This window comes from Anas platyrhynchos, chromosome 33, assembly GCF_047663525.1.
Source record: "Anas platyrhynchos isolate ZD024472 breed Pekin duck chromosome 33, IASCAAS_PekinDuck_T2T, whole genome shotgun sequence".
NCBI lineage: Eukaryota > Metazoa > Chordata > Aves > Anseriformes > Anatidae > Anas > Anas platyrhynchos.
Window position 1 is genome coordinate 1582019 of NC_092618.1, and position 23440 is coordinate 1605458.

The following is a 23440-nucleotide window of genomic DNA, read 5'->3' on the forward strand; positions in this document are numbered from 1 at the left end:
GCTCCCCCTGATAAGCAATAGGGGGGGGGGGGCCGTGCCCCCCGGCTGTGTCGTCCCCCCCCCCCCCCCCAGGCCGGGCGGTTTTACTGTCTGTAATTAAAGATGTTAAAATAAATAAAGTTATTATTGTAAAGCGGGGGAGGAGCCGCCTCAATTTGGGGGGGGGGCATTGAGGGGGGGGGGATTCCCAAACATGGGGCAGCTTCTAGATCTTTCTCACAGAAACCACCCCTATGGCCCCCTGCCACCAAAACCTTGCCAATTAAACCCACGACACCGAGAAAAAAAAACAAATTCCGGTCCCATTGAGATTGGAAATACGAAATTCAATGAAATCTTTATTATTATTATTTATCTTTATTATTATTATCATTATTATTATCTAATAATAATAATTATTATTTATTTTTATTATTTTTATTTATTTATTATCATTATTATTATCATTATCATTATTACTAAATTTGGAAACCCAAATTTGGAAGCCCTTTGCTATGGGCTGACTTCATTCACACGGTCAGGAACCAAATCTCAGCTGCTGCATTTTCTGGCCTGTGTGAAGCTGACCCCGAACGTCAGCCCTCAGACACTTGCAAAATGCGTCCAGCAACCCCAGGGAGAACAAAGATGTCCTTTGAAGGGGACCTCCAGGAAGAGCTCTCCTAGAAAAATAAATGACCAAGATCTCTGGAAGAGCAGGATTTTCCTCCAAAACGACGGCCTCTTCTCTGGATCAATGGAGCCAGCTGAAAAAGTGGGGTTAGAAAACCCAGGAAAGGAAGTTTTTTCAGGAGGTAAAGACTTCGTGGCTGGGTTATAAAACCGTGCTCCGTCTCCTATAGTTGCTGTCGTGTACAGCCAAGTGTTTCCCTCTCTCCATCCATGAGATTGCCCACGAGCTTCCGGTGACCTCCCAAGCAGAGATCTTGAGGACTTTTTATTTCTAGGGTTGGTCACCGTGTAACGGGCAGGCTTCCTCCAAAGCTTTGCGTGTCACGTTGCGACTTTTCTCGTTTTAACCTCCCAGAATTGCGTCTCCACAGAGCAAAGAGCCTTTTGGGGGTCAACGTTTCCCCCAAGGGAAATACTCAGCTTTCCATTCCAAGCATTCCTCACAGGTTGCCCAGCGAGGTTGTGAAGTCTTGCATTGTCTGGATTTAACCTGGCACAACTGCAGCTGCTTGTCATAGAGAGCCCTTTTTGTGCCAGCATTCCCCCCCCACAGAGGATATTCTTGTATGTAATCCTGTAGCTTCGGTGTTTTTCTTTTAAGCCATTAGACCTTCATTTTTTTTTTCTTTGTGGGTCTAGAATCAGAACACGCAGCAAATAGGAGGTGGAGTGGAGAATGGCAGGCAGGGTGCCACAACCCCGGCAGGTACCTGGGAACTTCGGGTGGCCTTTGGTGGGGTGCTTTACAAAGGGCACTGTGAAAATCGGGCACCAGCAACAGCAACTTGAGTCCATGTTCGGTCAGAAAAAAAAAAAAAAGAAAGGATTGCATAAGGAAGACGCACCTGCAAAAATGATTCAAGCTAGAGGTGGTGAAGGAACAGCATTTCACCCACACAGCAAGAACCCAACAGCTTGCAGAAGGAAAAACTTCTCCTTTCTGTTCATCAAAATCAAACCAGCCAAGTCCTTCCCTTGTTTAATGTCTTCCTGCATCGAGTCCTAGTTAAGGGTTTCAATAATGCAGCTGTTGGATGCTGCTTCCCAACCAGGTATTTAATGCCATTTCATCCACAGAATTGCAGAATCCTAAAGGACCCTAAAGATAATTTAACTCCAACCCCCCTGCCACAGACAGGGACATCTCCCATTCGATCAGGCTGCCCAAAGTCCCACCCAGCCTGGCCTTGAACACCTCCAGGGATGGGGCATCCACAGCTTCTCTGGCAACCTGGTCCAGTGCCATCTACCAGACTAACTTCTTACCGGGGGAATAAGCAAACAGTCCTAAGCAAATAAATGAATCAATAAAATCTTTTATAGAGCAAATCATTCCCGAATCAAGATTTAAGCGTTACCCATTTGTAAATGTGACAAAATCTTGCAACGCTTCTGTACTGAGTCTGTCTGGGAAGGACTTCTTTGTCTTCACAGCAGCTTCTATGGTGCTGTGTGTCCTTCTTCTTCCACTTTTCCTTTGCTTAAGAATTTTTATCTCAACGCACAACTTTGGTTGCTTTCCTTCTCTCCTCAGTGCCACGGGATGTGGTTGTGTGGTGCTTAGCTGCCTACCGGGGCTAACCAACAGCGTCACAGTCCAGTGTTGCTCTTGCTGACCCAGCCGGAGGCTGCTCAGGAAGAACCGCTTGCTCCCTGCATGCTGCGATGATAAATATTTCCCCAGCTCTTTGTATCACCCCTAAAAAAGACTGGCACCCCACATGTGCATTCGGCATGCTCGTTCCCATTATATATTTTTGACAGAGGAAGATATTTGCAGAGGGACTGTCCATGAGCAGTGGCCCAGATCTTGTTCTACGCTGCTGTCCCTTCTTTGGGGAATCCATTTCTTGTGGTTCCAGGGGAAGGACTGGAGCTCAGCCCAGCTCCTACAGCTCCCTCTCAGCTCTGTCCTGCAGGTTTGGGCAGTGGGGGGGTTCACAGAGCAATGCTGTCATTTGTCCATGAAGTCTACGGTAAAGGTGGCGTAGTGATGAATGCACCTTCCAAGGACCACTCGCTGGAATGGAGCTGGTCTTAACGAGATAGGATTTAGTAGCTTAGTGGGTAGTATTGGTGATAGGAAGACGGTTGGACTAGGTGATCTTGATCTTGAAAGGTTGTCCTTTCCAACCCTATGTTTCTACGATTCTACGATTCTGTGACAACCTTGGAGAAGTTGTCAGGATGTCCTATTCCTAGCAGAGCACTGGATAACTAAACCCAGTCCCAGAGAGCTTGAGTAGATATTCTCACCGATACTGGAGGTATTTGTGATCACAGAATCACAGAATCACAGAATTTCTAGGTTGGAAGAGACCTCAAGATCGTTGAGTCCAACCTCTGACCTAACGCTAACAGTCCCCACTAAACCATATCAATATCCCTAAGCTCTACAAATCTGGCTAATATTCCTCCCTGGGTAACATGCTGATTGCCATGGCATTCTCCCTGTCCAGAGGCTTGTTCTGTGCACATGGTCTGTTTATGAGCTGGTCGCCCACACGCCCTACACAGTCAGCACAGGGACATGAGGTCCTCCGCATCCTACCCTGCTGTGGAACGAAGGGAGGTGTGCCCATGGTCCCCTGCCGAGGCCTTCCCACCTGGCTGAGGACCTGGGGATCTAGCCCAGGTGGAGATACTTCCAGGCAAGACTTCTGGAGTTAGGTGCGCTGAATCCTAACCTTATGGCAGGAGAGGGAAACTGAAGAGGCCTGATTCGCCTGCCCATCCATGGATTTCCACTGTAGTACTGAGTCGCCCAGACAAACAGCTGTGAGAACCCCCCCTTGTGATTTGGGTCTCTTATTGCGTTTTTCAGAAGTAGTCCTAAAACGAAGTATTAAATGACCTCAGACACAAGGAGTGGCCCTGTGCCACCCCAGAGAGACCCGGGCCTTGCAGGCAGAGTGCCTGGTGCTCTGTGTGATGAGGGGTTGGGGAGACGGCAAGAGATGGGGGACGGCACCTCCGAGCTGGGCTATTTGAGCACAGTCCTGTGCTTCTTTCTGAGGAGAGCTCCAGACCCTCTTCCCATGCAGATGTTTAACTGCTGCTTAAAAATCCAGGGCTGCACTGCACTGACCTCTGTTTGGCTACGTGTTGGGATTCCTGACAACGTGGCCTCCTGTGGGATGCTTCCCCTCAGGAGGCACGAAGGAGGGAGCCGAGTCTCCACCTCCCCAGCCTGTTTCTTCAAGCCCCAGTGCCAGGCTTGCAGTGGGGAAGAGGGACAGGGGCTGAGCTCCTACTCCTCCCTCCATTCCTGCACCAAGAGAGAAGGAGATCTGCAGCCCCCGCTGCCAGCCTGGCACCTGCGCTGCCTGCAGGTAAGAGCCAAGCAGAATCCTGCCCTGGATAACGGTGCTCAATCCACCGGGGGTGCCCACAAGCTAAGACCCTCTGTAAAGCCATGATTGTGGCTGAGCACAGAGAGAAGGGGCACATGGGGTCATCACGGGGCTGACAGGCTGCAGTGTGGTGCAGTGCATCCGTCCTTCCTGGGAGAGTGAGTGCTCATCACCTCCTCATCGGTGTGCAAGGGAGATGCTTGCCTGGGCAGGCGGCAGAGTCCTGCTGAAGGTCAGTGAACACCTCTTCCTCCTGCAGCCGGCGGGTCAAAAGCAGCAGGAGGAGACATTGACTTGGAGGAAGTTTTAAAGGTATTTTCCTCACCCTTTCTTGCTGCGTCTTGTCTGATCCGGGATTGCACTGACTTGTGGTTAACGACGCATTAAAAACTCAAGCAGTGCAAAATGTCCAGCGAACGGGACAGAGCTGGGAGCCGACAGTGCAGGTGCGGTCCTGTGTTAAAGCCTGGGTCAGACCTTGTTTGAAGAAGCCAGGGTAATATCCCACTGTTCTCACTGAGATCAAGACCACCCCACACATGCCATCCGTGTTAGGGGGGCACCTTGAAACAACACAGCTCTAGGAAGGTATCCCTACAGTTCCAAGGCCATCACATCAAATGGCATCTCCCCCAATTTCCAGCACCACCAATGTCTCTAGGCATCCCCGGAGCTGCACCTCCTGGAGCACGAGCACCCCTGGAGCAGTACGGGTCACACCCTCTGAAGGTAAAAGACTGATGTGATCAGACATCGCAAGAAATGTCTGTCCCCATCTAGGAGAAAAACACACATACGTGAATGGTGGACATCCAGAGGCAGGTGAGACAAGTTTCCCCTTAAGATACAGCTCGGTTGACTCTCCTAGAGTCCTGTGGGAGTGCTGAACGTGCTGCTCTTCCCTTAACCATGCCCAGATCTGCTAATGAGATGAAAGACGCTTTCATTACAGCTCAGGATAAATCAGGCGACTACCCTTGTCCTCTCCATCAAGACCCATGGTTAGCTACAAGTGGGTGCAGATCCTAGGAGAGAACAAGGTCAAAACATCTCGGGAGAGAGCGGGAGGGAGGGTGAGCTGTCTGCCTGAGGTGTCTGCAGGTAGGTTCATCCCTCTCAGACCATGCAAAGCCCTTGGAGCTGCAGCCCATGGTGGCCAGGGTTCAATTCTGCTCCTCCCTGGATGAATGCCAGTAAGAAATCCTCACTTCTCCCTTGTGTGCAGTGTGCCCTAAGCCTGCTGAGGAACTAATGCCACTTCTGTTCTCTTCTTTCTTTTCCAGCTGCAATCAGTGCTGCTGCACACCGATAGGCCAGTGTACTCCTTTAGCTAATGCAGCACAACCCTTGAAGGCAAGCAGCAGTGGAGAACAAAAAGGCATGCTGTGCTCGGCATAGGACTGAGAGTGCAGAGAGAAAGGGGAATGCTCAAAATCTTCACCACTGCCGTCCTCACACCAAGATACAGCTGCTGCTGTTAAAATATTGCTCTTCTTGTGCTCTTCTCAGACAAAGCACAAATGAGAAGGGAGAATCAAACCGTTCCACCAGGGTTTGTTTTTATTGGGTTTTCCTACTTTCCTAAACTCCAGGCTGTGCTGTTTGTGCTGTTTCTCCTCATGCACGTGGTGACCCTAGTTGGAAATATTATGATAATGTTTGTTATCAGGCTGAATCAGCAGCTGCACATGCCCATGTATTTTTTCCTAAGTGCTCTGTCCTTCTCAGAAATCTGTTATACCTTCTCCATCATCCCAAAGATGCTGTCCGGATTAGTGCTGGGAACTAGAACCATTTCTTTCCTGGGCTGCGCTGCACAGATGCATTTCTCCTTCATGTTTGGATTCACGCACTCTTTCCTCCTGACGGTGATGGGATATGACCGGTACGTGGCGATCTGTCAGCCCTTGCATTACAGCACCGTGATGACCTCCCGAGCCTGCACCCAGCTGGTGGCTGCCTCATGGGCAGGGGGTGGTCTCCTGGGGCTGCTGGTGACCAGCGCTGTGTTCCAGTTACCGTTCTGCCAGTCCCACCGCATTGACCACTTCTTCTGCCATGTGCCCCCCATACTCCAGCTGGCTTGTGCTGGTGGCGAGGTGGTTGGCACTGTAGTTGGCATCTTTTGCATTACTGCCTTGTTGGGATGCTTTCTGTTCATCCTTCTCTCCTACGCCTTTATCCTTGGCTGGATCCTGCAGATGCCATCAGCCAAGGGGAGGCACAAAGCTTTCTCCGCCTGTGCCTCCCACATCACCGTAGTGGTGGTGCACTATGGCTGTGCCTCTGTCATCTATTTGAAACACCAGTCACCCCGTGCTGCAGGAGCTAGTGTTCTGATTGATGTGTCTTACACTGTCTTCACCCCCTTCCTGAGCCCCATCATTTTTAGTCTGCGAAACAAAGATTTAAAAAATGCCTTTTGGAAATCTCTGAAGAAAAACTTCATCATCAGGAATGCAAATATTTGTCCAGGATCTAGTTTCAGTTACAGGAGTGATTATTGCTAATTTTTATTTATTTATTTTCCTTTGGTAGTTCCTTGCTGCTTTCGAAAGAATAGCCATACTTTTTTTCCAGGCAAATGATTCATTCCTGCAGATGTGACACCTTTTGCACTCACTGGGCATCACAGGCTGCACTGCAAGGCTTGGCTGGAGCACCTAGGTGTAACTTTTAATGCTGAAAATTCAGCGTCATGCAGAAGCAAGAGTGGACAAAGCTCTCAACACTCCCAGGGGAGACACGAGCCACTTCTTGAGGAGCAGCAGGTGACTGTCTGAGGCCTGGTGCAGTAGGCTCTTGTCCCCACCATAGGCACTCTGACTGATCCTCTAAGCATGACTTTGTCTCTTCTGGTGCTGACTGTGAAGCTGGCCTGAGAAGGCTTTGGACTGATTCCCTTTTGTCTTGTTCAGCTTTTGACAATTTGCAAACTCATAAGTGCTCGCTTGAAGACAAACACGTTTTACTATTCTGCTGTTTTGAAAAACTCCCTTCTCTAAGGAATTTAGGTGTGGATTTAAAAAGGTAGTTTTAGAGTATAAGGATTTTGTTTGAGATAAAAATATTTATTTATTTATTTATTTATTTATTTATTTATTTATTTATTTATTTCTCCAGGTATTTGCACTCCTGTTTATGCAAAAACAAGCAAGCATTTAAACAGTTTTCCTACATCTGGATAGGTGCAAAATCATAAAATACCTCGTTTTTTCTGAACACTGATTTTCAGGCATAATTTCTCCCCCCATGACATACGTGTAACTTCAGCAGGACTGTGTTCTCTCCCAGGGCTCCAGACACAAGACAGGGACATCTCTGAATCCACTTGCTTTAATTAATAGCTTTGTAATAAGTAATTAACTTACCAGTGCTCTTCTGTACTCAGAATGAAAAATGAAGGAAGTGTTGCTCAGTAGTAGCACATTTGTGCATGATTGTTACTGCAAGTGAGAGGACACCACTTGAATGTGCTTTCAACAGAACTAAGGAAAAAAAAAAAAAAAACAACAAACAAATACTGGGTAAAAGTCATTGTACTTTGCACAGACCAGTAGATATATTTGTTGGCCCAGCCATAGCTTGAGGAACAGGCAGACTTCCAGGGTCTAACATCCAGGATATGAAACACTACACTGATTTCATAGGGACCAAGACAATGATGTACAAAAAGAAATGCACAGAAAGATGTCAGGAAGGTTGTGTGGGGTTGTTGTCTCCCCATTTCATCCCATCAGTGCACAGGAACCCTTGGTGAGACAGATCTCAGAAGGGAAGGATAAGAAAGAGAGAAAAACCCATCAAAGTAGCCTGATACCGACAGGCAGTGAGCATAGTCAGGAGAAGAGGAGCTTTGGACAGGGGTGTGCCAGTGCTGCCCTGGAAAATTCAGCCTGCTTTGTGCAAATCTGACAGGACTCTGTTTAAAAAGAAAGTCCAGGAGCCTGCTGAGCTCAGATCTGAAGGATAGGTCTGCCCTTGGCCTTTTGGACAGGTGGACAGGGGCTGGAGCATGGGGAGGTAGGAGTAGGGCTCTGGCCATGTTGGCACGTTCCACTTTGTGCCTGGCTGATTGCATGCCAGAGCTTGGCCATGTCCCTGCTTATAGCTGGCTTTAAAACGTCAAGCTCAGCAGAACCACCTGAAGAACCCCCTGAGAAACAGACATTACCAGCTAGAGTTCCCATTGCACCAGGCCTCTGCTGGAGCAGCCACGAGTGCTCCTGTGCTGCTTGTGCCTGTGCTTCCCAGCAGAGATGAAAGGTGATTCAGACGGAAATATTTATCCTTTACATCCATAGAAATAAACGTGGCATAGCACATGTTGGTAGTTTTTGTTGTAGTTTGATGATTTATTTCTTTGTTATTTGTTTTTTAAACAGCTTTCTACTTTGGTTTCTGCCTGCACAGAAATCCAGTGCAAGGCACAGGTTGGTCAATCTAGCTCTAAACAGGCACCGACTGTCTTTGTATTGCATTTTATATGGACTTTAGGACTATAAAACTCACATCCTCCCTTCTTAACACTGGCATTGCTGCAAAGGGCAGACACTGATGGCAGTGGTGGGCACTCAGACACACATCTCATTTACCCTTGGGACCAAACAGCTACAGCTTGGCCCTGGGAGAGATCTGCCCTCGAAGCAGGGACCAAGATGCTGTCCTTGTTTCTGGTACTGTCCTTTTCCTGTAACATCGAATTTCATATCCATCTCATAGTCCATTTCCTACTTCATCAAGTAAAGTTTCATCCTAATTTTGAGATTTGCTTTAATTCACTATAATTATTGTGGAAGGTGCTGTTCTGGACATACCTTAGCATTTGGCCTTCTGTTTCTCTGGCCACCTACAACCATTTTCTTGCTTATGGATGCCTATTTACAGCTTCCTGAAAATGGAAATTTTCCTGGTCTTTGCATGGTGATATGCCAATCACAAGGCATTCTATGATTGTTTTCTGAAATTCTTTCACCAAAGAAAAGCCTGGACTTCAGAAAGACCTTTGACACTGTTCCCCTATCAAATTCAAAAGAGAAATGTGGCTATACTGGAACAAGCCCCATGTAGGGCCACCAAGGTGATTGAGGGACTGGAGCACCTCTCCTATGAGGAGGAGAGGCTGAGGGAGTGGGGGCTGCTCAGACTGGAGAAAAGGAGGCTCCTATCAATGTCCTTAAATACCTGAAGAGAGTGCAGAGAACACAGATTCCAGGCTCTTTTCATTGGTGCCCAGTGCCTGGAGAAGAGGCACTGGGCACAAACTGCAACAAAAGAGGTTCTGTGTATATGTCAGGAAGTGTTTCTGTGCTGTGTGGGTAGTGGAGTACTGCAACAGGTTACCCAGAGAGGTGCTGGAGTCTCCTCCTGGGAGATCTTCAAAAGCCGTGCGGACATGGTCCTGGGAAACCTGCTCTAGGTGCTGGTGCTAGAGCAGCAGGGTTGGACCAGATGACCTCCAGAGGTCCCTTCCAACCTCAACCATTCCGCGGCTCTGTCATTCTGTGAAAACAGATGAGGAAGCTGCCTCCTTTTAACACTTGCAAGATCCAGTGGGGTAGGTGGTCTCTGATGTGGCAGCAGATTCCCCTGTGTTATTTACAGCCATTTGCATGGGCATCTCAGTATTCTCGGGGAGGAAGGAGAGACTGTCCAGCGTGAAGAGGCAGAGCAAAACATCAGATAAAACCTTTAGACTTCTGCCACCCACGTCTTTTATGTCCCATGCTCAAATCTCATTGAGCGACTAACATACCTTCTTGGGTGGAAAGGACTTCTCACCCAAGACCACAGCCTCAAAAGCCAACTTCTGTCCCACACAGGAGCATGTCAAGGACTCGCTGTCCTCCAGGTGCTGCTGTGGAAGTAGGAAGGGCACTGCAGAAGGGGAGCTACCCTCCATATTTAGAGGGATGTACCAGAGGACCTGCTTCTGTGCGTTATCCTGCCTCTTATCCATGTCAGGGCTGTTCCAGTCTTCACTAACACTTCTCTAATCTGGATTCCGCATAATGAAATACAGCAGTGAAAAGGTCTCTGTTTCTTTACCTTAGACTCTTCCTGCATCTTCCTCGCCCCAGCCCTGCACATGGACACATTTGTACCTACAACTCGTCCTGCTCGGGCAGAGCTTTAGAGGCATTTGCTTTGGGCTGCAAGGAGGCACCAGGAGGCTGGGTGTCTGTCACTATCTGCCCATGTGAAAAATCACTTTCCATCTTTTTTACAAACTACCTTTGATTACTAAAAGGATGCAATGAGGTCTCTCTCCTCTCGTCACCTCGCCTCATCTTGCCTCTCCTCTCCTCTTCCCACCTCTAAAACATTTCCAGTACTGTTATTCCCCATGGAAAGTGGCCTTCCATGGAGACAATTTGTACCTCATGTACCATTGAGGAATGCACCTTACATTTTATTCAGCTATACCATGTTTTCTCCTTGTTCATTCACAGCCAAGAGAAATCCTTCTGTGTGCAGGTAGTTCTCTAAGTAAGGTAAGAACAGGCATATAGAGCTGTAACTCTCAGCTATGGACTGCAGTAGAAAATGCACAGATGTGAGAGAGTTCTCTGAGTTGCAGGTGGATGATAAAAGTGGGGTGAAGGGGTGGCTAAAGAGTGCCCATACATTGTCCAGTGGCGAGGGTCCTCCTTTTCCTCCACATTCAGAATTCAGCAGGAGATACTATGAATCAATAACAATTATAGAAAGCTGGTATTGCTTATTCTTTAAGTTATAAAATAAAGATATTTAACAAAGACAGAGAAGTGTTTTTGTTTATTTGTTTGCTTGTTTTGGTTTTGGTTTGTATATGCATTGATATCTTCCCTTTTTAGCTACTCTCCTGATATTTCTCCAATTGGCCACACAGGACTTGAAGGCAATTATGGGCAGAGTTGTAGCTAATTAGGACTTTTTTTTTTTTTTTTTTTTTTTTTTTTTTTTTTTTTTTGTGTGTGTGTGTGTGTGTGTGTGTTTTAATAAGCACTCTGGTGCATTTGTTAAGATACTGACAGCCTTCATCTCCAGAGACAGCTTTTGGCTAAACAGGAAACTCATGACTGAGCTCCAGTGCAAAAGGGCAATCTATAGGAGGTGGATGCAGGGAACAGCTGAAAAAGAGGAACTGAGAACCACTGTTTGAGCACAGAATTTGGAAAGCCAAAGCTCTCCTAGAGCTGGCACTTGCAAAGGACATCCATGGTGTGCATATGAGCTGCTAGTGTTTCTTTTACAGTAAAAGAGGAAACAAAGAAAATGTGGGTGCACTGCTAGATGGGATGCAGAATGTAGCAGGGGGAGATGCAGATAGGTACTCAGTGTCCTTGCCTCAGTCTTTACCAGCCAGGTCCTTTAGGCTTTTGTTCTTACACAGAAGACTCAAGGAAGAGAAAAATGCAGTGGATGAGGATCAATTCAGGGGCTACTTGAGCACTCAGCCATGAGGAGACCATGGTCTGGAAGGGCTGCATCCAAGGGTGATATAAGAACAGATCAATGACACACAGACCATTCTGTACCATCTTGGAAAGCTCATGGAGATCAGGAGAACCATCTGTTCATTGCCAAAAATGGGCACACATGATACTGCTAGGGGAAACCTGGGCAGTATCAAAATGGACTACAGAGCTCTGAGGGCAGTAGTCAAGTGCACAGGGACCCAGGTGCTATTCCCCTCAATCTTGACGGTGAGGGGAAAGGTGTGAAAAGGACGGCACTGGTAGGACAGCTCAACAATTGGCTGCTGAACTGGTATTGATGACAACTGGATCCAGTTTGAGGACCGGTGTCTGCCATGGAGAGATGGGGTGCATCTTTTCTAAGCAGGGCAAAGACATTTTTGCCAATAGAATGGATGGCAAGGGAAGACTTTTAAGACCTCTTAAGGAAGACTTTAAACTATGAAAAATAGAGGAGAGAGAGGGCAACCAGTAGCTGTGTGAAGGAACAATGCACAGGGCTGGGGTGATGTGATGGGGAGGGATCACAGGGTCAACAAAATTGGGATGAAGGGGGGGGGGTGTGCTGGATCTGGCTGGGATGGAGTCAGCTTTTCCCTGCAGCAGCCCATACAGTGCTGTGCTCTGCACTTGTAGCTAAAACAGCCCTGCTATCACAGATACCACACCAGTGTTTTGTCTATTTCAGAGCAGTGCTGGCACAGCATTAAAACTCTCCAAAATCCCCCAAAGCCAGTAGGCTGAGGGTGGTCGGGAAGCGGAGAGGGGACATCACCAGGGCAGCCAAACCAACCAAAGGGATATTCCATTCCATATGATGTTGCACTCAGCAATAAAGGGTGGGAAATGGTAAGGAGAAGGGGTGGATTGGGGCTGGGAGGAATCTGGAGGAATCTGTCCTCCCAGACAACTGTTACATACATCGGAGCCCTGCTTCTCAAGACATGGCCAAACATTGCTTGTTGATGGGAAGTAGAGAATATGTTTCTTTCTCTTACTTTTCCCTTTAATTAAATTATCCTTATATCAACCTGTGAGCTTTTTTCTTTCCATCATACACTGTTCTGCCCCTCTTCTTTTGAGGAGAGGAAGTGAGAGTGGTTGTGGTGGAGTTTAGCTGCACAGCAAGGTAAAACCACCACAGTCCTTTTAGGTGCCCAACATGGTGCTCAAAGGGTTGAGATAACAGTAGATTTGACCAGAGCACTTCAGAGGGAATTTACAGTTATCATACTTAGTTAACAGTAGTCACAATTTTGTCTGCTTTGCACTTAATATTTTTCTGTGATCCTGTTTTTTATGGTCCATAACATGTACTTCCTTTTACTATGTATGAGATCTGAGAGTTTGCTAAGGCTGTGTGTGTTTTTTCAGATCACTGTGCTTGAGCCTAATATTGCATTTGGGCCTTGAATTTGCTATCTTCCCTGTACTTTGGTACTGTCCCTTGGAGAATATTGGAGAATATGCTTAGCCATAAGACTGGGAGAAAAAAGGAGGACGGACAGAAGTTCAGAGGGATGGCATTTGTCTTCCCAAGAAACCCCGAGGTTTGAGCAGCCCTACTTTCCTGGAAGTGGCTGAGCACCTGCTTGCCAATGGGAAGTAGTGAATGGAGTCCTTCTTTTGCTTTGCTTGCATGTGCATCTTTGGCTTTTCCTAGAATGTTATATTTATCTCGATCCATGAGCTTTCTCATCGTTGCCCTTCTGATTCCCATCGCCATCCTGCTGGGACAGGGTGGGCAAGTGGCTGTGCAGTGCTGAGCTGCTCACCCGCCCAGCCCAGAAGCGTGTCACAGTGGAACCCTTTGTGACCTCCCTTGATGACGCCCCCATCTGCTACCAAATATGCAGCTGTGACCCAGACCCTCAGTGTCCGTGCAGGACAGTGACGGGACAGGGCAGGAGCACAGAGCCTTTAAGGAGTCTAAGTGCACAGCCCACATCCCAAAATGCGGTTCCGACGCTGCCGCCACTGGAGAAGACACCGTGTTGTCCTGGGGAGGTATCCTTGCAACCATCGCTTCATTCCTCCATGCCGCAGGGCGGTAAGGAGAATCCAGTCCTGCTCCAGGACGAACTGGCAGGAGACCTGGTCTCCTGAGGAGAGCAGATTTCCGCTGCACTCCTTGGATTTCCTGCCACCGAATCCCAGTGAGTGAGCATCCCGTGGGGTTGGGAAGGTTGGGGCCAGGCAAGCATCCCTGCTTGAAGCCAGGACGTCTTTCCTGGCACGGCAGCAGTGGGATCCTGTGGGTGGGGGGCAGAATGGCACCTGGATGCTGGGGGTGCTGGGAGCCCAACCCAGCATGGCCTCGCCCCGGGTTGGGAGGGAGCTTAGAGGGGGCCCAGATCCTGCTGCCTCAGCACCCTCAGAGTATAGAATTTGTTGCTAATTGAATACCTAATTGAAATCTACCCTCCGTGAGGTTAAATCTGTTAGGCCTTGTCCTGTCACAGCACTCCTGATAAAGAGTCCCTCCCCAGCTATCCTGTCGGCCAGGCCCTCCTCCAGGTACAGGAAGGCCGCTCTAAGGGCCCCCTGGAGCCTCCTCTTCTCCAGGCTGAAGAAGCCCAGCTCTCTCAGCCTGTCCTAGGGGAGGTGCTGCAGGCCTCTGATCAGCATCAGGGCCTCCTCTGGACCTGCTCCAGCAGGTCCGTGTGTCTCTCGTGCTGGGGGCCCTTCCTCTCCTCGCTCCTGCCTTCAGCCCCTCACTGCAGCACTCCTCGCTCTTCTCCATTGCTAGATGCCTGGTTATGGGATTTTGGCAAGGAGGAAGCCAAGAACTTCATCCAGATTTTTGTCAGCACAAAGAAGGTAAGGGCAGCCACTTCTGTCGTGGCTGTGCTGGTGTGTCCTGACAGGGCCCTGGCCCTGCTGCCAGGCAGCAGGAGCGCTGCTGGCTGGGCAGAGCTGCTGCCCTCTGTGTGTCTCAGACAGCACCGCACGTCGCAGCACTCCGGTGCTGTGGGCTCTGGTTCTCCCCCCTCACGCTCCCCGTGGTTCTCTTTGTGGCTGCCAGGATGAGGAAAAGAAAATGAAGTTCCTGGAGAGCATCTGCACCATGTGCAGAGACTGTTCCTTGTTGGAGGACATGGATGCCTTCTGCCGCGAAATGGAGCTGGCAGAGAACATCAAGGTGAGGGGACGCATGGCGGGTTGGGGAAGGGGCAAGGCCCCTTGAGCGCCAGCCCCCTGTGAGGCTGGGGCAGGGGGAGGTGGAGACAAACCATGCACAGACACCAAGCTGCCCAAGGCAGGACTGGGTGTGCTGCTGGGCCTTCAGCAGCAGGCACGGGGGGCTGGTGTCTGCCACGTCCCATCCTGGTTGTGCTTTGCAGGTTTTGCTGGAAGAGGAGCCCACAGACAGTTTGCACACAGCGTTTCGAATGAAAGCCATGCTAACTATTGCCACGCTCAGGTACCTGCTAAGCCCCTACTTTGGCCAGCACATCCCTGGGCAATGTCCTGGTGGCCCTGAAGCTGGCAGGAAGGTTTCCCATCCCTCGCAGGGATGCCTGTCCATGGGAAGACATGTCCTCCCAGGGACATGCCTGTCCTCCCATGGATGCCTGTCCTCCTTCCCTAAGCCTTGAGGCACCACTCCAGCACCAGCGTCCAACAAGCTCCTATCTCCCTTCTTAGCGCCACAGTGGAGTCAGCACTGGATGACAAAAAGGAGAGTCTCCTGCATGCCTGCTTCAAGAGCGTCTTCTTTCTGCCTCCCTATTTGGACATGTCAGCGGCAGAAAAAGATCTCTACACCAAGGTATGTGCTGGGTGAGGTAGCGACACCCCCAGTCCTGCTGGGCTGCTGCCATGCTCCCACATGCTGAGGCAACCGGACAACGAATGCAGGGCCGGGGCCCAGATTTGCTTTCCCAGCCTAATCTCTTCTTCCCCTTCCCCTTCTCTGGCCTGATCCAGGAGGTCTCCACACAGAAGTTGTTTAGCCCCAAAGTCACCCCCGGGCTCTGTGAGGCGGTGCATGTGTCCTCCCTTGCTGCTGGAGGTTCAGTCAGCTCCTGGGGGTGAGAAGGAGCTCAGAAATGCTTCTCTGATCCTCTGTCCTCCTTGCAGACCATGAACGCCATGGAAATCATGCTGCAGGCCTTTGTACGCAACTGTCCAATCTCCAGTGTCGGCAAGGAGTTGCAGAATATTTTGCAGGTCTGGCATTTGCAAATAGTCGGTTTCCCAGGAGTGGTTCCACAGCTGGGGGGGTAATGAATGTCCATGCTGCAGTGGATGGCCCACCCCTAGTGCTAGGACTGAGCATACTGCAGGCAGGCGCCCACCTCCTTTGGGGAAGCCCACCAAGTTCTTCTGGGAGCCTGGCATCCCCTGGCTGTGGTCAAAGACCCTTTCCCCTCTGAAGAATCCTCTCATGTCACAGCAAAACCTTGCCCATGGCACTTCTGGGCCAGCCCCTGCAGACCCCAAGAGATCACCGTGTGCCAAAGCAGTGGGAGAATTTTAGCCCACTCCTTGGGCACCACAGTGGCGGCAGCTGGAGCTGCTCTCCTCCGTTCCCCCAGTCCCTCCAGTCTTCTCTTGCCAGGTGTGAATGGGGCAGAGATCCCCAGGGACATGCCCATCCTGCACGGGAGCGTGGCCCTGATGCCCTGATCTCCTGGCTGCCCAGTGGCTGTATCCCTGCCCCATTGCGGACCCTTGGTTCAAGCCACAGAAGCCAGCCTTCACGGAGGGGGGACAGAGGGCCGCGTTCTGGGGGAGGGCGCAGGAAGGAGCTGAGGCTGCGCTGGCAGGTGGCATCTGCCTGTCTGCCTGACCACAAAGTTGGCTGGTGGATCTGTGGCAAGCCTGCAAGGGCAGGAACGCAGGGGCAGGAGCCCTGCTGAGGGCTTTGCTCCACCTTGGGGGAAGCTTTGATGGACGGCGTGAGCACAGCCAGGGGTTCAGCAGTGCTGCTTCTGCTGGAGAAGGCATCAGCTCCAAGGGCAGACCAGCAGCTTCTCCGCTCACAGGCGCTGCTGCACTATGCCAACTCCCATAACACAGCTGTGCGCAAGATTGCCCTGCAGAAGATTGAGAGGATGAGTGATTTCCTGGTCACATATTTGGGGAAGGTAAGATGCCAGGAACCCTTCAGCCAGCCTGTCTCCCCTTCCCTACATTCCAGAGCATCCTGCAGCTTGGGGGTGCCTGTGCAGCAAGACCGGGCACAGGTGGGGGCCTCAGCAGAGCTCTGCCGTGAAGAAAGGGTCTTTGTCCCTCCTTTGCCCTTGCTCTTCCTTCCCCAGGTCCTGCTCTCTGCCTCCACTTAACCCTTCTCTCCTCCCTCCCTCGCCCAGACCTTGTTCACTGCTAGAAAATGCAAGGGCAGCCCTGGCACCCACAAAGAGGTCCACATCCCCATCCTGGGACAGCTGCTGGGCCACCTCTTCATTTTCAGCGGTGGCAAAGATACCACCAGAATCAGAGCTTTGGATGCTCTTTATCACTTCTACGCATTCCTCACAGAAGGAAGAGGTAAGAAGGTGTGGTGGGCAATGTCCATCTGCACACAAACATCTACTGATTTTTCTACTTGTTCTCCCTGAGTATTGTGAAGGATCGTTTTTGTGCTTGGTGGAGGCTGCCCACAGAATTCTGCCAGGTTCCCTGGCCTCCTCTGCTCCTCACAGCAGCTTCCCGCAGCATTCTGGCTATCGTTTTCCGCAGAAGCTAGACGCTCACCTGCCGTCCAGGAGCAGTTCTCTGCTGCTGTCCTTCCCAACCCTCCCCAGATCACCTACCACGCTGTTTTGTGGTGTCCCCCAGTCTAAGCCATCAATCGATGAGCACTTCCCAAACCGCATCTTCCCCGAGGAGTGAACAGCAGAGCCAGCCGTGCATCACCAGGGATGGTGACGCCCTCCAGAATGCTCCCTGACTGTTTGCTCCCTGCCGTCTTAAAGGCAGGTGTCAGGGGGCTTCCTGCACATCCTGACCCCGAGCAGAAGGGGGTCTGTGACACGCTGCTACCCCCACGGCACCCAACGCCATTGCTTCTCCTCCTTCTGCATCATCCCTGAGGTCCCTCTTGCTCCCAGCACTCCTCACCTTGTGCTTTACATCCCTGCCCACCACTCTCCTCGCCGTGGGTCTGAGCCTCCCTCCTCAGCCATTCCTAGTGAAAGTGCTTTTCACCATTTGGCAAGCTTGTTGGCAAAGATGCTCTTCCCTACTGACTCTTCGCTGTTTCCCCCTGTTTAGCATACTCACTGACAGAGGACATGGAAAATTATGGGCTGCACCGCATGATATCGAAGGATTCAAAATTTCCATTTTCTATACCATCAACTCCGTGTGAAATTGCCAAGGTAATGAGCTCTGGCCTTGCTGGGGATCTTGTCCGCAGCATCAGCAGGCATCTCGTGTGAGCAAAGGGGTCCAGAACCGGTGGGGCTGGCACGGCCTCACTCGCCCTGCTGAGAGGGTTCCTCTTGTCCCCAGGCTGGGGCTATGCGAAGGCTGCTCCCCTGTGTCCCGGCAGCAGCTCCACCCTCCTGGCCACCAGCAAGCCCTGGTTACCTGCAGGGCCAGCACTCTGGCCCCATATGCCCCATCCTCACCCCTTCCCCTGAGGGCCCTCTCTCCAGAGCTGCCCTTGCTGCTCAGCTAAGCAGCACCCTTGGGACACTCAGTGAGGCATGTCTTCGCTCCTCCTTCTTCCCACAGGGGTTTGGAGGATACCTCCTCCCTGATGAGAGGCTGGACATCATCCTCACAGCCCTTGAAGCTTTACAAGACTCCAGCATCCATGACAAGCAGGGGGCCTGCAGCGTGCTGGACGCAGCCTTGGAGGTCCCTTTCTACTGGCTGACAGATGTAAGTGGCCTGTGGCCATGGCCCTGCCCTTGAGCTCTTCCAGGCGTTGTTCCTCTCTCCTTCCCTGCCTCCCTCCCTGCCTCCCTCGCACATCGGGGTCTCTTGGGCTCCAGAAGCCACCTGAAGCCAGCAGAGAGCAATGGAAGGCGCCAAAGTTTGAGTGGCAGCTGTGGCAATGGCTGCTGTCTGCTGGCAACACCATTCCCACTTTGTCCCCCAAGGTGCCAAAGATCATGGAGTGCATCAGGAGAAACCTGGGCAGCATCCACACGGCATCGGCGCGGCAGTGCCTGGACTCCCTGCTTCTCAGGCTGACCAAAATGATGTCCAGGGAAGAAGTCGAGAACCTGCTGCAGTTCTCTCCGCCACGTGACAGGTCCTGGCCTTAACATCCTTGAGGGCTTGTTCCGTGTTGGGAGATGCACCTGGAGACTCTCTGCTTGCCACACCAATGGCAAAGGGCAGGACATCCCCAAGGAGCACAGCCCTCCTTCCCACCAATGTGTTCCAGCCCTACTGGGCCAGCCAGGGCTGCAGCAGCCCAGCTGTCCAAGGCAGCCCAGAGTCCCCCTGCCCCCAGGGAACACCAGCTCAGCCCCCTCCTGCCTGCCCAGGCTGAGCCCTCAGTGCTCCCCAAGTCACAGGGGCTGCAGGACAGCCTGGGTCCTCTGGGGCTGGCCCAGTTTGTGGCCCTGTGGCTGAGGCAGCCTCACTGACAGAGTATTCTGGGCTTGCAGCACTGACCTGGCCATGTGGGAGGTGATCCTGGCCATGCCGAAGACCTTGAATTGGGTTTTAAACTTCATGATGGGCTTCTTGCAGCTGTGCTACTGGTGCACCGCAGTCTCCGAAGACACCTGCATCCGTCGCTTGGCTGTGAGTTCCCAGATGAAACCTTGCTCCCAGCAGGGCCACGTGTGCCCCTTCAGGCACACAGGCACAGCCCTGTGCCCATCTACCCCCAAACTGCCAGCTCCCGCAGGACGTACGGACACATGGTCCCTGGGGCCGGCAAGCCCCCATAGCTCCCCGCGCCTGGTGCCTCTTTGGTGCCAGCTGGCGCTGCCCCATCCCTGCCCAAAGGTGGGAGAAGAAGAGGCTGCAGGGAGCCCTGCAGGCCCTGCCAGGCTCTCACTGCTCTTTCTTGCAGATGCTGGCCCAGAATGAAAGTTATGAGTTTGGTAACCCGGTGCACCTCCAGAGCTACCTGAGGCACCCAAGCCCAGAGATGCGCTTTTTGGTTCTGAAAGGGCTCTGCACCGTGTCAGAGAGCCCTGAGAAGGTGAGCGGGCCATCGTCAAGCAAAGCCATGTTGGCAGCCTGGGGCTTTGCTCTTCTGCCCTCCCGTCCCTCCCCGCTGCCAGGAAGCAAGGCAGGAGGCTGGTGCTCAGGAACCAGAGCCCTTTGCCCAGGGTGGTCTCTCACTGCCTCACGGAAGGGAAATGGTGTCTTTCCTACAGGCAAGGGAAATTCAGGTCTTGCTGCCAGACATCCTGGAGGCCCTGCAGGACACCAACACAGACGTGGTGCTGAAGGCCCTGCTTGTGCTGAAAAACGTGATGGCTCATGTGGAGAGGAGGGAGGCCAGTGGCCCGGCTCTGCAGCTGGCTGAGAAGCTCCTGCCATTCTTTGACCACGTAAGTGTGCTGCGGGAGCCCGAGCCCTCAGCTGGGCCCCCTGTAACGAGGGCTGCCCTTCAGCCCGGCCCTGTGGGCAGCACTCAGGCAGGGCCTTCCCAGTCTCCTCGTCAGCCCAGGCGCTGGGGAGCTCTGCTTGGGCATGGCTGGTGCGGCTGGTGGCGAAAGTGGGGTGGCTGGCGGGCAGCCTGCGATGGCAACCGATTGCGTTGCCCTTCACGGGCACCAGGCCTTGCAGCTGCCCCTCAGCAGCTCCTCTGGGAAGGATCCAGCGCTGAAGCATCTCACAGTGCTGGGAGCTCCCTTCACATCAGCCACGCTAATGCTGAAATTCCTCCTGTCCTCCTCCCTGCCAGGCGTCCAGCCAGGTGCAGGAGCACTCCATCTGCCTCTTCCAAGCCGTGGTGGAGGCTGTGCTGCGGCAAAGGACGAAGAAAATGAAGAGGACAGTGTACAGGAGCCTTCTCCCACTCTACTTTCACATGAGAGACCAGAGTGAGAGCGTAGCAAAGGTACAGATCTCAGAGCTGAGCAGTTATGTGGGCAAGGGTGTGCTGATGCCACAGGGTTGCTCTGGGGGATCTCTGGCCGGCAGCATGAGCTGCCTCCGATGGTGGCTGTCCCGTGGCCTTGCCTTGGCCACTGAACCCAGTGCACGCTGCCCCCCACCACAGCCTCCCCTAACGCGCTGGGAAAGGCTCGCAGCCCTGCCAAGAGGAGGGGACAGAGGGTCTCCTTCCCAAGGCTGTGCTGCTACCTCCCAACCTCTGCTGCTCCGCAGGCCTCTGGGGAAGCTCTCGCCGTGACTGCAGAGTTTCTGCGATGCAAGGAGCTGAAGCGCTTGGCCCAGACAGAACAGACGTGGAGGACCGGGGAGTGCTTGGTAAGGACCCAACTTGGTTTGCCCCAGCTGGGCAAACGTGCCCGGCCAGAGCCCGCTGCCTGCAGCCGCATCCTCGCTCCCTTCCTGCCAGCACAGAGCCCCAGGGGGCTCTTCTGCAGGCCCCTCTGCCCTCCCTGCCGCCAGGATGCTGGAGGAGACCCTGGAGAGGGTGTGCAAGCCCCGTGACCCTGCGTTCTCTCTCTCTCCAGCTGCAGCAGGACAGAGGCAGAGTAGAAGAATACCTGCAGCAGAGCCAGCCCTACCTGCAGGCCACTCAGACCCTTTTGCGACTTGAGGCCGTCAGATTCATTGGTGAGCCCAGCCCCTGGGTCCCTCTTGGGGCAGTCTTTGGCAGCCCCAGGCACTGCCCTGTTGCCCCCAGAGCCCCCCGACTGGGCCCTTGCTCCAGGGTGCAGGAGGGGGCACAGCCTGGCTGGCCAGGCCAGGGGCTGCGCTGCTGGGAGCGTGCTGGGGAGCGGGGCTCTGATGGGGTCTCTGTGTCTAGGTCTTGCTGCGCGCTACTGCGAGGACCAGAGCGAGGAGAAGCAGAATGAAATCCTCAGCGGTGAGTGAGGGCAGTGGGGGGTGTGCTGGGGCTGGGGGGACAGCGGCAGAGGCCCCCGTGCCTTGCCCTGCTCCAGGGAAATGCTTCGGGGCGGAGGAGCAATGCAGCCATAGGAACGAGGGAGAGGAGACGGGGTAGCCTGTGGTGTCAGGGAATGGCCTCCCAGCCTGGAGCTGGGCAGTGCCGCTGAAAGGGTTGAGTGTCCCTGAGGAAGAGTCAGGGGAAAGGGCAGTAAGGCTGACAGAAGGTGGGAGCCTGTTGTAGAGCACGCAACCAGGACGAAGAGGGAGATGAGACAGCCTACAAGCAGCTAGGAGCAGGGTCACGATTGCTAGCCCTTGCTCTCATGGGGAAGCACAATAGCGAGAGGAAAGAGTCCAGGAGATTCCTGGAGTGTGTGAATCCTCCCAAGGGATGGAGGCAGGTGGTGAGGGAACCAGCTTGTGAAGGTGCCCCACTTGACCTGTGGTGCGCAGGTGGGGAAGGACTGGTGGCTGCATTTGGGACATTGCTGAGCAGCAGCTTTCAACGGATTCCTTTGTCCCTCCTGCTCCTCCTGGCCTGGGGAAGAGTCGAGTGGGGCTGGCATGGTCTGCAGGGGATGCCTGGGGATCTCTGCAAGGAGTGGGTTTTCATCTCTGCTCTTCTTTCTTTTGCAGTCCTCCAGCCTTCATATAAAGACCCAGAACCCATGGTCCGTTCCCTGGCATTTCAAACCATCCTGATCCTGGCGTCAAGGCATAACGCAATGTCAGGACGGAGATTTCCACTGCCGTGTTGCCGCTAGCCCCGCAGCAGTCCTCAAAAGAGCAATATATATATTTAATAGAACTAGGTTGTTGTCTCGTTATTCCAGCAGCTCCTTCACAGTGACTCGGTGCCATGACGCTGAGCTAACTTGGAGGCCACCAAGGACCCTGAGAAGTTCCCTCTGTTGCCCTGAGAAGGCAACTTTCTTGTGAGGGGAACAGAGGGCCCTATTTGTTAGCCTGACCCTACCCGTAGGGAAGTCTGCTGCCTCCCTGGGGCTAGGGTCATGGACGTTGCCAGAAAGCTTCCCAACCTGGTTTTCCCCTCTGATTACTATCGTCTTTTGATAGTCCAGGCCGGCAGTGATAGTACTGAAGATAGAAGCCTGAAGACTATCAAGCGGGACTTTAGGGGACTGGGACGGGTAGTGGATGGAGTGGGAGTTCAGGTGGTGTTTTTGTCCACCCCTACAGTGGCAGGGAGGGGTACAGAGAGGACTCACGACTCACTGGGATCCAGCAACTGCAACTCCTTCTTGCTGTCCTCTGTCAAACCTCTGTTCTCTACCACTAAGCTGTCCTCTGCTGGTCTCCTGTCCTCTGCCAGGCTGCTGTCCTCTACCGGGCTGCTGCCCTTTGACAGCAAGCTGTCCTCTGCTGGGCTTCTGTCCTCTGCCGGCAAAATGTCCTCTACCGGGGTGCTGTCCTCTGCCAGCAAGCTGTCCTCTGCTGGCCGGTTGCTGCCCTCAGAAGACCAGGTCTCCTGCCAGGCCAGCCTGGGCTGCCTGGGGGGCATGCCTCCCTCCTCATCAGATTCAGAAGGAGCCTCTGGAGTGGGAGAGTTCTCAAATAGAAAACGGAGGCTCCTTCGGGCAGGCGTGGGCTATGCTCGGGGACTCCTCGAAGGCCCAGTGCTCCTGCCCTGTCCGTCACTGCCGTGCACCGACGCTGAGGGTCCGAGCCACAGCTGCAGTCATATAAGGCGGACCCCTGGGGTGTCACCAAGGGAGGTCACCAAGGGTCCCATGTGACACGTGCCTGGGCTGGATGGGCCCCACCGGGCGCTGTAAGTTCGTGGGCGACACCAAGCTGGGCAAGGGGATCTGGACAGGCTGGATCAACGGGCCGCATCCAGCTGCGTGGCATTCAAGGCCAAATGCTGGGTTCCACACTTGGAATCATAGAATATCCTGAGTTGGAAGGGGGCAGACCTGAAGGGATGAAAGACACGGTCTCCCGATGCCTCTTGAGCAGAAGGCCTTTATTGCCATTTTTCTCTGCTAC

At 52.6% G+C, this 23440-nt stretch overlaps 2 protein-coding genes across 2 annotated transcripts; both read left to right on the plus strand.

Moving 5' to 3' along the window:
* The first annotated feature begins 5545 nt into the window (after positions 1-5545).
* On the plus strand, positions 5546-6535 carry LOC140000156 (olfactory receptor 10H1-like). Its single transcript, XM_072029935.1, has one exon. The coding sequence runs from the start codon at positions 5546-5548 to the stop codon at positions 6533-6535; it is 990 nt and encodes a 329-aa protein (XP_071886036.1).
* Positions 6536-12605: 6070 nt separating this feature from the next.
* Positions 12606-22132, plus strand: LOC140000157 (maestro heat-like repeat-containing protein family member 7). The gene is made up of 12 exons (XM_072029936.1): positions 12606-13641; positions 14235-14305; positions 14511-14627; positions 14830-14909; positions 15134-15257; positions 15569-15658; positions 16477-16578; positions 16804-16981; positions 19026-19198; positions 19473-19604; positions 19783-19959; positions 22067-22132. The coding sequence occupies exons 1-12, from the start codon at positions 13440-13442 to the stop codon at positions 22130-22132; spliced, it is 1512 nt and encodes a 503-aa protein (XP_071886037.1). The 5' UTR covers positions 12606-13439.
* The last annotated feature ends 1308 nt before the right edge of the window (positions 22133-23440 follow it).

Coding starts and splice junctions, on each gene's coding strand:
- LOC140000156 (XM_072029935.1), top strand. CDS start 5,546: ATGAGAAGGGAGAATCAAACCGTTCCACCAGGGTTTGTTTTTATTGGG.
- LOC140000157 (XM_072029936.1), top strand. CDS start 13,440: ATGCGGTTCCGACGCTGCCGCCACTGGAGAAGACACCGTGTTGTCCTG. Junction 13,642..14,234: donor TTTCCTGCCACCGAATCCCA/GTGAGTGAGCAT, acceptor CTCCATTGCTAG/ATGCCTGGTTATGGGATTTT. Junction 15,659..16,476: donor AGTTGCAGAATATTTTGCAG/GTCTGGCATTTG, acceptor CTCCGCTCACAG/GCGCTGCTGCACTATGCCAA.